The following is a 16546-nucleotide window of genomic DNA, read 5'->3' as shown; positions in this document are numbered from 1 at the left end:
CGTGCTGCAGAACTGCAGGTCCGCTCCTAGTCACTTGAACAGTACTGCCGCTCAGCCGCTATTCCGTGGCCGGAGCAAACCGCTTCTGGCATGTACGTCCGGTGCAGGGAGGCACCGGACCAGGTGATGTGTGCGGGGTCCGGGTGTCGGACCCCCACTAATAACATACTGACGACCTATCCGGTGGATAGGTCATCAGTTGTCAGAAGGTGGAAAACCCCTTAATGCTATGGATTTAGAACAGGATGCCATAAATGTTCCTGGAAGTGGAATGTGGAGGTTTAGACATTGTTTTAAACACAAAGTAATGATGTTAAACTGCCCATAAACAGTAAATATCCGGAAAGATCTAACAACCATCTCAGTGGGGGGAAATAGATCAGAACGGTTGGACTTAACCTGAGCAACACAAAAGTCTCCAGAGATCAGGAGTTTGGCCGCTGCTTATCATCTGTAGCCCCATATACTTGGCATAAACAGCGGCTCACCTCAAGTCATCGCAGGTCTAGAGGCCCCCCAGTGATCAGCTAAAATCTTAACGGAAATTTTGCAGTAAGTGTTCAATTTCCCTGCAGCGCCACCACAGGGGAAATTAAGTACTACACAGTGTCCATTTAGATCAATGGGTTTTCTATATAGTGCAGTACAGGACCTCAAGAGGGAAGGACAATTTTTGTAGCCGCTCTCCACTATGGCCGAGAGATTAGGATCATAAACAAGGGACTCCCTAGTCTATTAACTCATAATTCACTAATATGGCACACGGTTTTTGATACTGGAGAATCCGTTTAAATAGGTTATATCTCAATGCCAACAGTAAAACGGCTCAAACTGGGTGGAACATGTATCAGTCATGTAGAACCGACCACACAGGACCCCAGTGATCGATCACACCGATCTGTAGAAAGTGATTTGAGACTTGTGGCCTGGTGGCTTTCTAGGTCAATGCATTGGATGACGGATAGGAGCCTCTGTTTTCTTACCGATACCTTGCATGTTAACCATTTACCAGCCTGGCACCAGTCATATACACCGGAAGCAATGACCACTAACCTCGGTAGAAGTGGAGACTTTATCCTGGTTTTGTCCTTCTCCTTATCCTTCTCCTTGTCTTTGTCCTTCTCCTTATCTTTCTGTCGCTCCTTCTCGTCCCTTTTGCTTCGATCTCTCTCCCATTCATCTTTCCTCTTCTGACGGTCCTTGTCTCGCTCCCGTTCTCTGTCGCGCTCTCTTTCCCGTTGACGACGCTCTCGGTCTCTGTCCCTTTCGCGTTCTCGGTCTCGCTGTCTGTCTCTGTCCCGATCACGCTCCCGCTCCCTTTCCTGAGTGGAGAGAAAGAAGGTGTTAGAGATCTTAGTGCAAAAATGCAAAGGCCTAAAAATCCTGGAGAAGAGAAAGGCACAAGAGGTTTCCTGGCACCAATGGGTAGAATGGACTAGAAACCCGGTGGGCCTGGACAGGACAAATCCTATACATTCTCCACCAGTGTTAACTTCTACATGTCATCATAGAGACAATAGTCACCGCTGTCTTTATTTACAATGTTTAATATGGTCACTCAATAGATGTATTCACATGTCTGCAAGCTTCAGATCTGAAATCTCCCAGGAATCCCTCCTTGTTCAGTGTCTGCTTGTTCTGGCAATTTGCATTCTGGTCTATTGAGAACCTTGATGTTTCAAATAACCAGCAAAATAGTGAGTGCAGCTCTGCAGTGCAATACAGGATGTAACTCAGGATCAGTACAGGATAAGTAATGTAATGTATGTACACAGTGACTCCACCAGCAGAATAGTGAGTGCAGCTCTGGAGCATAATACAGGATGTAACTCAGGATCAGTACAGGATATGTAATGTATGTACACAGTGACTCCACCAGCAGAATAGTGAGTGCAGCTCTGGAGTATAATACAGGATGTAACTCAGGATCAGTACAGGATAAGTAATGTATGTACACAGTGACTCCACCAGCAGAATAGTGAGTGCAGCTCTGGAGTATAATACAGGATGTAACTCAGGATCAGTACAGGATAAGTAATGTAATGTATGTACACAGTGACTCCACCAGCAGAATAGTGAGTGCAGCTCTGGAGCATAATACAGGATGTAACTCAGGATCAGTACAGGATATGTAATGTATGTACACAGTGACTCCACCAGCAGAATAGTGAGTGCAGCTCTGGAGTATAATACAGGATGTAACTCAGGATCAGTACAGGATAAGTAATGTATGTACACAGTGACTCCACCAGCAGAATAGTGAGTGCAGCTCTGGAGTATAATACAGGATGTAACTCAGGATCAGTACAGGATAAGTAATGTAATGTATGTACACAGTGACTCCACCAGCAGAATAGTGAGTGCAGCTCTGGAGCATAATACAGGATGTAACTCAGGATCAGTACAGGATATGTAATGTATGTACACAGTGACTCCACCAGCAGAATAGTGAGTGCAGCTCTGGAGTATAATACAGGATGTAACTCAGGATCAGTACAGGATAAGTAATGTATGTACACAGTGACTCCACCAGCAGAATAGTGAGTGCAGCTCTGGATGTTTCAAATAACGGATGTAACTCAGGATCAGTACAGGATAAGTAATGTAATGTATGTACACAGTGACTCCACCAGCAGAATAGTGAGTGCAGCTCTGGAGCATAATACAGGATGTAACTCAGGATCAGTACAGGATATGTAATGTATGTACACAGTGACTCCACCAGCAGAATAGCGAGTGCAGCTCTGGAGTATAATACAGGATGTAACTCAGGATCAGTACAGGATAAGTAATGTATGTACACAGTGACTCCACCAGCAGAATAGTGAGTGCAGCTCTGGAGTAGAATACAGGATGTAACTCAGGATCAGTACAGGATAAGTAATGTAATGTATGTACACAGTGACTCCACCAGCAGAATAGTGAGTGCAGCTCTGGAATATAATACAGGATGTAACTCAGGATCAGTACAGGATAAGTAATGTAATGTATGTACACAGTGACTCCCCCAGCAGAATAGTGAGTGCAGCTCTGGAGTATAATACAGGATATAACTCAGGATCAGTACAGGATAAGTAATGTAATGTATGTACACAGTGACTCCACCAGCAGAATAGTGAGTACAGCTCTGGAGTATAATACAGGAGGTAACTCAGGATCAGTACAGTATAAGTAATGTAATGTATGTACACAGTGATTCCACCAGCAGAATAGTGAGTGCAGCTCTGGAGTATAATACAGGATATAACTCAGGATCAGTACAGGATATGTAATGTATGTACACAGTGACTCCACCAGCAGAATAGTGAGTGCAGCTCTGGAGTATAATACAGGATGTAACTCAGGATCAGTAATGTAATGTATGTACACAGTTACTGTTTAAATGGATAAATATATTTATCAACTGTTGAAAAAAAATTAGGCCTTAAGAATTACTTCCCAAAACATGACAATAGTTAGTTATACTTTCCTCCCCACATTTCACTAGACATATCCTATATAACGGCAGTGTACAATAAAGCTTTGCATTTCTTTATAATAAAAAACTAATGATTAAATGCAGAAGTAAATGTGGCAATTGGTTATACCCCAATATTACAGGTACATACTCTATAACGATATGGCTCTGCCTCTGTGTACTGTACACGGAAGTTTTCATACTGTCCTCCACGCCAGTATCTCTCCATTTCAAGGTCATAATAGGGATCAGCAAAGGGATCGGGGCTGGAAAAAATATATATGAAAGAAGGGTCAAATCATGGAAAACAAGGCCTTACAAGCAGACGTTTAGTGTCACAGACACCTGCAGCTTAGTAGCAAACATCTGAACACTTTTCTCTTAAAGAAACTTTTCTACAGAACGGAAAGCCACAATCAGTTTTTACACCGCTATTAAGGCCCCATGCACATGGCCGTAAAAATCGTCCGTAATTACGGACAGATTCACTTCTATTGACCACGGATACCTTCCCGTATATTGACAGGAAGGTGTTCGTGCTGTAAAAGTGTACGGCAAAAGTTAGGACATGTCCGTTCTTTTGCTTTTCACGGACCGTGCTCCAATACTTTATATGGGAGCACGACACGCAAATGCAGGGCATCATACAACTTTTATTATTCACTGAAGTCAATGTGGAAATTTTGCAACAAAAAGGACACAAAACAAGTAGAGTGAAAGGGATCCTCAATATGGCGTCTGCTTGTAGAGGAAAGCAGCAAGGGAGACTAAAAAAGCCACATCACTATATATGAAACTGGTGGAAAAATAATAGTCATAGGCCACGGCACCTGTTATAAATGAAACCGGTTGCTTGTGCCGGTAACAGTGGTGGGGGGAGATCTATAAATATGGCGTCTGTTCCAAATTGGCAAAACCGCAATGATGTATCCCCATCCCCCACCGCAGACCCTTTCTCCGCAGACAATGGAAAGTTCCACTTTTGAAGTATTAAACTCTGGTTCATAAAATCTTATTATAGAAAACACGACAGTACAAATATAGCAACAGTGCAATCATAAAGGCTTTTACGTCTCCAGCCTGTAACCTACCGGATCAAACTTGTGCTCAGTTATCATCGGACACGTACAGACCGTTCTAATACACAGCTATAAACAGTAATAAATCTCAGCACGTGGCCGTGGTCTGCTTTGTATACTCAGGAGCGCTCAGTAGTAAACGCACGTTGTTAACTTTGTGTACTTTCCAAAACTTAACCATTGTATTGAAGATCGGGGGTGAATTCTAGTGGAATAGAGCTAGAAAATCCTATCTGCCTTCTAAATGCAGCAACATTGGTGCCTTCCTATTACAAAGGCTTTGTGGGAGCTCGTGACCAGACAGACCTCCTGGTATAAAGCCTCATGGACACGGCTCCGAGCTGTATGGAAATCAGAAATCTGTGGGGCGACTACTGGCTCCAATCTCATACAGAACGCTCCATCAGATGCCGCATTACAAAGGGGAATATATAGTACAGAGTAGTGAGAAGGTGCCGTACAACGTAGCACAGAGTCATAGGGACTGTGTGTGCAGCCTCCGTGTACATGGCGTCTGAGAGCATCTATGAGGTGACCCAATAAAGAAAAGCAATAGAAATTGAGCGATTTATAAATAATGCTGTATCGAATATTCATCCTGTAATAGAGATCACATTTGTACTGTGCACAGCTCTCCGAATCGGTCAGCAGTGTAAAGAATGGAGGTTTACATTCAGGTTTCCATGGCTGCATCCACGTTCATCTACACATGTATGAATGTATCCAAGTATGTATGTATGTATGAATGAATGAATGTATCCAAGTATGTATGTATGTATGTATGAATGTATCCAAGTATGTATCCAAGTATGTATCCAAGTCTGTATGTATGTATCCAAGTATGTATCCAAGTATGTATCCAAGTCTGTATGTATGTATCCAAGTATGTATCCAAGTCTGTATGTATGTATATATGAATGTATCCAAGTATGTATGTATGTATGTATGTATGTATCCAAGTATGTATCCAAGTATGTATGTATGTATCCAAGTATGTATGTATGTATGTATGTATCCAAGTATGTATCCAAGTATGTATGTATGTATGTATCCAAGTATGTATGTATGTATCCAAGTATGTATGTATGTATGTATGTATCCAAGTATGTATGTATGTATGTATCCAAGTCTGTATGTATCCAAGTCTGTATGTATGTATGTATGTATGTATCCAAGTCTGTATGTATGTATGTATGTATGTATCCAAGTCTGTATGTATGTATGTATCCAAGTCTGTATGTATGTATGTATCCAAGTCTGTATGTATGTATGTATCCAAGTCTGTATGTATGTATGTATGTATGTATGTATGTATCCAAGTATGTATGTATGTATCCAAGTATGTATGTATGTATGTATCCAAGTATGTATGTATGTATCTATCCAAGTATGTATGTATGTATCTATCCAAGTATGTATGTATGTATGTATGAATGTATCCAAGTATGTATGTATGTATGTATGTATGTATCCAAGTATGTATGTATGTATCCAAGTATGTATGTATGTATGTATCCAAGTCTGTATGTATGTATCCAAGTCTGTATGTATGTATGTATGTATCCAAGTATGTATGTATGTATCCAAGTATGTATGTATGTATGTATGTATGTATCCATCCAAGTATGTATCCAAGTATGTATGTATGTATGTATGTATCCAAGTATGTATGTATGTATCCAAGTATGTATGTATCCAAGTATGTATGTATGTATCTATCCAAGTATGTATGTATGTATGTATGTATGTATGTATGTATGTATGAATGAATGTATCCAAGTATGTATGTATGTATGTATGTATCCAAGTATGTATGTATGTATGTATCCAAGTATGTATGTATGTATGTATGTATCCAAGTCTGTATGTATGTATGTATCCAAGTCTGTATGTATGTATGTATGTATGTATGTATGTATGTATGTATGTATGTATGTATGTATCCAAGTATGTATGTATGTATCCAAGTATGTATGTATCTATCCAAGTATGTATGTATGTATGTATCTATCCAAGTATGTATGTATCTATCCAAGTATGTATGTATTTATGTATGTATGTATCCATCCAAGTATGTATCCAAGTATGTATGTATGTATGTATGTATGTATCCAAGTATGTATGTATGTATGTATCCATGTATGTATGTATCCAAGCATGTATGTATGTATCCAAGCATGTATGTATGTATCCAAGTATGTATGTATGTATCCAAGTATGTATGTATGTATCCATGTATGTATGTATGTATCCATGTATGTATGTATGTATGTATGTATGTATCCAAGCATGTATGTATGTATGTATCCAAGTCTGTATGTATGTATGTATGTATGTATGTATGTATGTATGTATGTATCCAAGTCTGTATGTATGTATGTATGTATGTATGTATCCAAGTCTGTATGTATGTATGTATGTATGTATCCAAGTCTGTATGTATGTATGTATCCAAGTCTGTATGTATGTATGTATCCAAGTCTGTATGTATGTATGTATGTATGTATGTATGTATGTATCCAAGTATGTATGTATGTATCCAAGTATGTATGTATGTATCCAAGTATGTATGTATCTATCCAAGTATGTATGTATGTATGTATGAATGTATCCAAGTATGTATGTATGTATGTATGTATCCAAGTATGTATGTATGTATGTATCCAAGTCTGTATGTATGTATGTATGTATCCAAGTATGTATGTATGTATCCAAGTATGTATGTATGTATGTATGTATGTATGTATCCATCCAAGTATGTATCCAAGTATGTATGTATGTATGTATCCAAGTATGTATGTATGTATCCAAGTATGTATGTATGTATCCAAGTATGTATGTATCCAAGTATGTATGTATGTATCTATCCAAGTATGTATGTATGTATGTATGTATGTATGTATGTATGTATGTATGAATGAATGTATCCAAGTATGTATGTATGTATCCAAGTATGTATGTATGTATGTATCCAAGTATGTATGTATGTATGTATGTATCCAAGTCTGTATGTATGTATGTATCCAAGTCTGTATGTATGTATGTATCCAAGTCTGTATGTATGTATGTATGTATGTATGTATGTATGTATGTATGTATCCAAGTATGTATGTATGTATCCAAGTATGTATGTATCTATCCAAGTATGTATGTATCTATCCAAGTATGTATGTATGTATGTATCTATCCAAGTATGTATGTATCTATCCAAGTATGTATGTATTTATGTATGTATGTATCCATCCAAGTATGTATCCAAGTATGTATGTATGTATGTATGTATCCAAGTATGTATGTATGTATCCATGTATGTATGTATCCAAGCATGTATGTATGTATCCAAGCATGTATGTATGTATCCAAGTATGTATGTATGTATCCATGTATGTATGTATGTATGTATGTATCCATGTATGTATGTATGTATGTATGTATCCAAGCATGTATGTATGTATCCAAGTATGTATGTATGTATCCAAGCATGTATGTATGTATGTATCCAAGTATATATGTATGTATGTATCCAAGTATGTATGTATGTATGTATCCATGTATGTATGTATCCAAGTATGTATGTATCCAAGTATGTATGTATGTATCTATCCAAGTATGTATGTATGTATGTATGTATGTATGTATGTATGAATGAATGTATCCAAGTATGTATGTATGTATGTATGTATCCAAGTATGTATGTATGTATGTATGTAGCCAAGTCTGTATGTATGTATGTATGTATGTATCCAAGTCTGTATGTATGTATGTATGTATGTATGTATGTATGTATGTATGTATGTATGTATGTATGTATCCAAGTATGTATGTATGTATCCAAGTATGTATGTATCTATCCAAGTATGTATGTATCTATCCAAGTATGTATGTATGTATGTATCTATCCAAGTATGTATGTATCTATCCAAGTATGTATGTATTTATGTATGTATGTATCCATCCAAGTATGTATCCAAGTATGTATGTATGTATGTATCCAAGTATGTATGTATGTATCCATGTATGTATGTATCCAAGCATGTATGTATGTATGTATCCAAGCATGTATGTATGTATCCAAGTATGTATGTATGTATCCATGTATGTATGTATGTATCCATGTATGTATGTATGTATGTATGTATGTATGTATGTATCCAAGCATGTATGTATGTATCCAAGTATGTATGTATGTATCCAAGCATGTATGTATGTATGTATCCAAGTATATATGTATGTATGTATCCAAGTATGTATGTATGTATCCAAGCATGTATGTATGTATCCATCCAAGCATGTATGTATGTATCCAAGCATGTCTGTATGTATGTATCCAAGCATGTATGTATGTATCCAAGCATGTATGAATGTATCCAAGCATGTATGTATGTATGTATCCAAGTATATATGTATGTATGTATCCAAGTATGTATGTATGTATGTATCCAAGCATGTATGTATGTATCCATCCAAGCATGTATGTATGTATCCAAGCATGTCTGTATGTATGTATCCAAGCATGTATGTATGTATCCAAGCATGTATGAATGTATGTATCCAAGCATGTATGAATGTATGTATCCAAGCATGTATGAATGTATGTATCCAAGCATGTATGAATGTATGTATCCAAGCATGTATGTATGTATGTATCCAAGCATGTATGTATGTATGTATGTATGTATCCAAGCATGTATGTATGTATGTATCCAAGCATGTATGTATGTATGTATGTATGTATCCATCCAAGCATGCATGTATGTATGTATCCATCCAAGCATGCATGTATGTATGTATCCATCCAAGCATGTATGTATGTATCCAAGCATGTATGTATGTATGTATCCAAGCATGTATGAATGTATGTATCCAAGCTTGTATGAATGTATGTATCCAAGCATGTATGAATGTATGTATCCAAGCATGTATGAATGTATGTATCCAAGCATGTATGAATGTATGTATCCAAGCATGTATGTATGTATGTATCCAAGCATGTATGTATCCAAGCATGTATGTATCCAAGCATGTATGTATCCAAGCATGTATGTATGTATGTATCCAAGCATGCATGTATCCAAGCATGCATGTATGTATGTATCCAAGCATGTATGTATCCAAGCATGTATGTATGTATGTATCCAAGCATGTATGTATGTATGTATCCAAGCATGTATGTATGTATCCAAGCATGTATGTATGTATCCAAGCATGTATGTATGTATCCAAGCATGTATGTATCCAAGCTTGTATGTATCCAAGCATGTATGTATGTATGTATGTATCCAAGCATGCATGTATCCAAGCATGCATGTATTCAAGCATGCATGTATCCAAGCATGCATGTATCCAAGTATGAATGTATCCAAGTATGAATGTATCCAAGTATGAATGTATGCATGCATCTATGTACTGCTGGTACCGTTCAAAGAACTGGAAAAGTGTGAAAAATCGAATAAAAATGTGTTTTACAAAGTAACAATTTAATGAGTGAACAACTTTCTCTTTAAAAGGGTAAATTCACACGGTGGATTTTTGCATGGCGGTCCCGCCCCAAAATCCGCCACAGAATTATTTCTGCCGTCAGCAGGAAGATTCCTCCTCCTATTGACTTCAATGAAAGGTTCCAGCAGAAAAAATAATACCAGCTAGCGGGAAAAAGAAGTGTCCGACTCCCATTGAAATGAATGGGAGGCTGAATTTTGTGGCGGAATCCGCCGCAAAAATTCTGCTGTGTGAACAGGGCCTTAAAATTACCCCTTAAGCAGTGACCGTAGAATATACAAATACGATACTCTGCCCTTTAGCAAATACTCTCGAGCTGTCAGAGTGGACAACGTCCGTGTGCTGCGCCTGGAAATCACGTACAACACATGGACCCATTAATTTCAATGGGGCCGTTCACACATATGTGAGTTTTCACGCAGCGAGAGACCGCTGTGTGAAACTCCCAGCATGTCCTAGATTGGTGCATTTTCACGCACCTATTGAAGTCAATGGGTGTGTTATTTGCACATCAATTTGTTTGAAAAAAAAATTAAAAAAGATGTGCGATCCAAGCGCGTGAAAAACGTATGCCACTCGCAAAGCACACTGATGCATAACGCAATGCAACGCACACCCGTACCAGATTCACGCGCATTTATCTGATAAGCTCGTGTGAATGTAGCCTTAGACTGAGGGGTAGTTCACACCGTTTTTTGGCGCTGTTTTTGACGTGGAAGCTGTGCCGAAAAAACTTTCAAAAATTGGCTTCCATTGATTTTAATCAGTGGTGGAGGTGTTTTTCTCCCGCGAGCGGAAAAAAAGGATTGCGGGAAGAAAAAGCGACATGCTCTTTCTTCCCGCGGTTTCGTCTCTGACCTTCCATTGAAATCAACGGGAGGCAGAGAAAGCGTTATTCGCTGCCCGTTTTTTTAGGTAGATTTTTCTGCCTGCAAAAACTCTGTGTGAACACGGCCGTGAGGTGCACTTACTGCTACAAAAGGGAGTCCACAGTGTTATAAAATACAGACATGAGCGCTCCAACTGAGAGGACTCGGGGGATGAGGGCACATTTGTCTACTTTATTTTAACAGCGCACCTACGAGTTTAGCTCTAGAATACGATGCCCTTCAGTAGAGACATCTATTTCGGCTATTTAGCCCTGTCATATGTCCTATGTGCGCATGATGAGAAGAACAGGATGGACCTCCCTGGTACAACGCCGTAAGTCAGAGCGGGGAGCGGAAATATAGACCTCAACGGGGCACTAAAAATGATCGCATGACCGCTGATTGCCTCTCTGTAATGGATCAGATTTTCCTGCATCCGATGTGCACAGTGATGTCTGGCATAAAGTCATAATAATAGAAGGTCACATACCCATGGGTCACAGTTTCTCGAAATTCCACTTCTCTGGAAAGAAAGGAAAATAAAACAGAGATAAATACAGGTTTAAAAGCAAATCTAAATCCAATAAAATCTTCTAATATTAATCACTCCTGGCTTTGCTAGAATTTTATTACAGACCGAGATTAGCGAAGTCATGAGGCCTTATTCACACCTGCAGTTTCAGGCAGATTTTTTCTTTTTTTTTAGCAACCAACGCCGGGATTGGATCCAAAAACAAAGCATAAAGGAAAGACTACTACATCTAAACTCTTTTGTATCCACTCCTGTGTTTGGCTTAACAATCTGCATCAAAAACTGCACATGTGAACGCAGCCTAAGGCTATGTTTACACGATAAAGTAAAAACCGCTGTAAAATACGGAGCTGTTTTCAAGGGAAAAGCCTCTGATTTTCAGCTGTTTTTAAAGCATCAAAGTATTTTTGATGCGTTTTTTTTTTTTTAGCCGTTTTTGGAGCGGTTTTGCTATCGACAATGAAAAACGGCTCCAAAGCGGCTCAAGTAGTGACACGCACTTTTTTTTTACAGGTGTTTTTTTATGCGCCGTTTATTCAAACGGCCGCGTAAAAAAATGCCCCGTCTGAACGAAACACCATTTTTCCCATTGAATTCAATGGGCAGATGTTTGGAGGTGTTCAGCTTCCGTTTTTTTTTAAGCATTTACGCCCCGGGAAACGCCTGAAAACACTGCATGTGAACATACCCTAAGGTCCCATGCACACAAACGTACTTTTGCGGCTGCAATTCCCCCGAAAATCCATTGGAGAATTGCGGCCCCATTCATTCCTATGGGGCCATGCACACGACCATGGCTTCCACGGTCCGTGCATGGCCCCGGAGCCCAGACCGCAGAAATAACGGACATGTCTTATTACGGGCGTCTTCTGTGGTCCGGGCTCATTGAAAATAATGGCCGCAGCCATGTGCACAGCCCGCGATTTGCGGGCGGCTCGCGGGTGACACTCCGGGGCCGGCCGACCCGAAAATCACGGCCGTGCACATGGCTACAGTCGTGTGCATGAGGCCTAAGGGAGCGATCTCAAGGCCATAGTTTTATGCCATGGCTATAGATTGCTGACTATTGCTTAACATATTAGGATGGACATAATCTATTAAACTCTGATCCATTAGAACACAGTTTCGTGTCCTGCCTCAGTGCTGCTTGATGTAAAAAATGAAATGACAAGTTTTTAGCATGTGTGGACTTCTACGCTAGAAACAGGTTCCGGATTATGAGATTTTCTGTGTTATAGGATGCCGGACTAAAGGAATTTCAGATTCATTGCCTTATTTCTGGTCAGGGATACAGCCAGGAGTACTCACTCATCTGACTCCGGGAAATACTTCTATGCTGTATCTCAGGGCAACCAGAAAAAACCCAAATAAATGAATGAAAAAGTCCTGCAGTAAGAATCGGAGTCTGACGTGTACGCACCCAGTTTCACGAACTTCTCTAGTGATCCGATAATTCCAGTCCCGTAAATAGTCGTTCTCCTTATCAAACTCTCTCTCGTCTTCCCCAATAGTGACCGTGAGACGCTTCTCTTCAAAGTCGGGCTCCTGCTCTTTCCGTATTGTGGCTTTTTTCAGCACCTGAATTGAAAAAAAAAATAATAATAATAATAAATAAAATATGTGGATTGGAAAATAATTCACAGCAACAAAGACTGTCCAAAACCTCCAATATAGAACTATAAAGACCTGAGTGCGGTGCCGAGCAGCATGGTCTCAGTTTATTGGAAAGCTGGGTAACCAGCAATATGGCCACCCAGCATTCCCAGGCTTATACTGCCCACCCTGGAAACACACTGAAGCAGATCGGCCATCCTGGATACTTAGGCCCAGTTCACACAGAGTTTTTGGCCGGCGATTTTGACGCGGAAACAACATCAGAATCAGCAGCAAAAAAACGTCAGAGACAGCATCCCATTGATTACAACAGTAGGCGGCCTCAAAATCCCAGGATTTTTCTGCCAGCAAAAATACCCTGTGTGAATAGGGCCTTAGAAAGCGGAGAGAGAACCCCTCTGAAAGCGTAAAGTGGGGGTGGTGGTCACACTGGCTGCAATTCAGCTTTCCAAGATCAGATAGATACCCAATGTAAGCCAGCAAGCAGGCGGTGATAGGGCGTATGGTACACAGGGTATGTTTGTACCCATGTAGAAACACATTGGTCGGCATAGGAGCCGTATGCACAAAACGGTAGGATATTTTTAAAATCAAAATTCTTTGCAAAGCTGCTTATATTTTATTTTAGATGCAATGGAAGAATAAAACAATGAACGCAAAGGTTTAGGATTATTCAGCTAAAACCCCTTTACATCAGAGAATCTGCAAATTAACTCCAAATGACATTTTCCTAATGGTTTTCTTCTGGGAAGTGAGAATTGTCACAAAAAACACAAGTCAATCTAACGACGCCTTAAATATGCCCCAACACGTCTACATACTACCGCTGTTCGTTACCTCTTTGGCGTGTCGGAGCCCTCTTTCCCAGGCGCTTTCTGAAGGGGGTTCCTGGACTGGAGGAAGTAGCAGTTCTTCAGAGCTCGGAGCCCCCTGTAGAAGGGAAACGTACATTTGTATTACATTATTTCAATATCGAGTAAAAATTCTTACTCCAAAAATCATAATTCTGCAAAGAATCCAGAAGATTTGGGGGATCCATCTCGCTGCCGTCCATGCAGAACAGCAGAGGAGAATATTACGCTGAATGGCGACATCCCGGACAGACATGACGAGCGCTAGTCCTTCCATCTCAGGGTAAACTTCTATAAAGACCATCACAGGTTTTGTCATATAGAAGAAACCCCGTCAATCCCACCTTGTAATAAGTTACACACTGAGGATAGGAGGCCGGATAATAGGTTATTCTCATGACACTTGGCGTATGACCGGATGTGGAGGGGACACAACACTGCAGATCTTACCCAGGGGTTCTGAGCCAGCGGGGCCCCTCCAGCAGAGGTGCCATTTGGGGCAAAGGGGTCTGGTTTAGTGATGAGTGAATAATTTCCCTTATCGTTCATTCCGGGATGTAGAAACCGACAGCTCATTCCCCACGTGCAGTTCCCTAAAAGAGACAGAATGGTTGTTAGTGGCAGGTCATACATAAGACATGTACAGGAAGATCCCTCTAATCCGACATTAATGGGACCAGATCATCAAATATTCTAGATTATCCGGTGGTCATAGGAGAGCAGATACTTAGAACAATAGTGAACCTTCAAAAATAATGCCCAAAAAAAGAGGAAAGGAGCTGCCACAGATTCTGCTGCCATCATGTGCCAGATTATCAAACCTTCCGGATTATGGGATGTCCGATTAAAAAAACAATTCTATAATATTGCGGTGGACTCAAAAGATTTCAGAATAAGTCTCCAGTTATAGAGGAAAACTCTGAAACCACTGTCTGAACCTACGAATACACTGAGTAACTATACACTCCAATCACATCCAGAGCTGCATTCAGAAACCTGTTTTCAGAGTACAGTGCATTGTGGGAGCTCAGATGACACTTATAAAGTCAGCGGTAAACAGCAAGATCACGTTGGATGGTGAAGTGTACATCAACCACCTGATTCCAAAGAGGGAGTTTTGAATGCAGCTTTGAATGTGACTAAAGAAGAAGACACTATGTATGAACAAAGCAAAGTATCCATTTTTTTCCATGTAGATTATATCTATATAAAAGGGATCACAGACTTCGAAAAACATTAGATACTTCATATCTCCATGATAATTAAGCCACTAGGGGGCACTGACAGCCATGATGGCCACAAACCAGATTATTCAACCCCCCCCAAAAATGTACAGAATAATTCTCTACGTGCCATAAAATACATTTTTATTTGTGGGTTTGTGGGTTTTTTTTTTAGCGGGACAGACGAAAGAGAAACAGAAAATCGAAAATCACAAAACAAAAATTCTGGAAAAAAAACGCAGAATTTTACTGAATCCTTCTAGACAATGAGGACAATTTCAGAAGATGCACGGGACAGGACAAAGCTCACATTCTTTGTATGGACTTTAGGCTAGAACCTGTTAATAGTTTATTGCAATTGTGTAAAAAACTAAAAAATTCCGCTCACATGACCGCGTACAAAAGGTATGACCAAAAAATAAATAAATCAATCAAAGGTACACTGGGGAAAAACCAGAGTCAAGCAATGAAGCTGCCCGCCCACAAGAGGCTGTACACACCGGCCGGCAGCATGAAGGAAGTGACAGCCGACGGACGGCACTAAAGAAAGAACTCACACAATAGACATGACGGGGGCGGGGCCAGATCTACACATGATAGCATTCAGCACACGGCTGTCTAGTTAACCCCGTCTTACCCAGAGAAGGACAAGGGGAAAGGAAATTTCCATTGCTGCAGCTCCGGATTGGAAGACACATGAGATGTGGAGACTACAATCAAGGTCTGTATGAAAGGAGGTGTCCAGTTTAGAAAACCCAATCATACACCCCATCAGTGAACCCTGAGTTAATAGAGGGGGGTCCTCTGTTCAGGATCCTCATCTCTTGGTGAAAATGGTTGCAAAAAGCGTCTCTCTCTCTCTCTCTCTCTCTCTCTCTCTGGAGGACCTGTCCTGTATTACACAGACAACACATTGACATGAATGGACACGGTAATACTTAATTTCCCCTGTGGTGGCACTGCAGAGAAACTGAACACTTACTGCCAGGTTCCTCCACAGATCACAGCTGATCGCTGGTGGTCCCAGCAGGAGGACACCCTGATCAGCTTATTGTCAAGGAACCCTTCTAACAAGTAGAGATTGTCCAAAGTGGAGAACCCCTTTAAGAACCCGAACTGCAGTCCATGTGCCTCAAAAACCTGTGAAAATGTTTAAAAATCGAGATCTGTAAGATATTATGAGATGTGTGTAAGGGATCCATACATTAAAGATACCAAACATACTTGTGTGAATGAACCTAAGAGCAAAAAGAAGATCTGCATCCTGAGCGAGGAGCAAATGACATCTGGTAAATAAGTGGATGGAGCTAAGAAGCAATACCAGACATGACCATAGAGAAGCGGGGTGCTGTGTCTGGCAAAAAGAAAACCTGTTTTTAATCTCGAACAACCCTTTTAAAATAGAACGCAAAACTGGTTTCT

The 16546-nt window shown here is 40.1% G+C and overlaps 1 protein-coding gene across 1 annotated transcript in view; it reads right to left on the bottom strand.

The window, feature by feature from the left end:
• Positions 1 to 235: 235 nt before the first annotated feature.
• ZC3H18 (zinc finger CCCH-type containing 18) overlaps positions 236 to 16546 on the bottom strand; it is a 39782-nt gene continuing 23471 nt past the window's right edge. Inside the window, exons 4-10 of the mRNA XM_075836803.1 lie at positions 14352 to 14494; positions 13888 to 13980; positions 12857 to 13014; positions 11395 to 11427; positions 3609 to 3723; positions 1054 to 1322; positions 236 to 260 (exon numbers count right to left, since the gene is read on the bottom strand). Of these exons, the coding sequence (XP_075692918.1) occupies positions 236 to 260; positions 1054 to 1322; positions 3609 to 3723; positions 11395 to 11427; positions 12857 to 13014; positions 13888 to 13980; positions 14352 to 14494 (836 nt within the window). The remainder of the gene's footprint in view (positions 261 to 1053; positions 1323 to 3608; positions 3724 to 11394; positions 11428 to 12856; positions 13015 to 13887; positions 13981 to 14351; positions 14495 to 16546) is intronic.

The sequence above is a fragment of the Rhinoderma darwinii genome, chromosome 9 (genome assembly GCF_050947455.1).
Source record: "Rhinoderma darwinii isolate aRhiDar2 chromosome 9, aRhiDar2.hap1, whole genome shotgun sequence".
Lineage (NCBI taxonomy): Eukaryota > Metazoa > Chordata > Amphibia > Anura > Rhinodermatidae > Rhinoderma > Rhinoderma darwinii.
The sequence above is the reverse complement of the archived record's forward strand: the minus strand, read 5'-3'. Positions and strand labels throughout refer to the sequence as shown.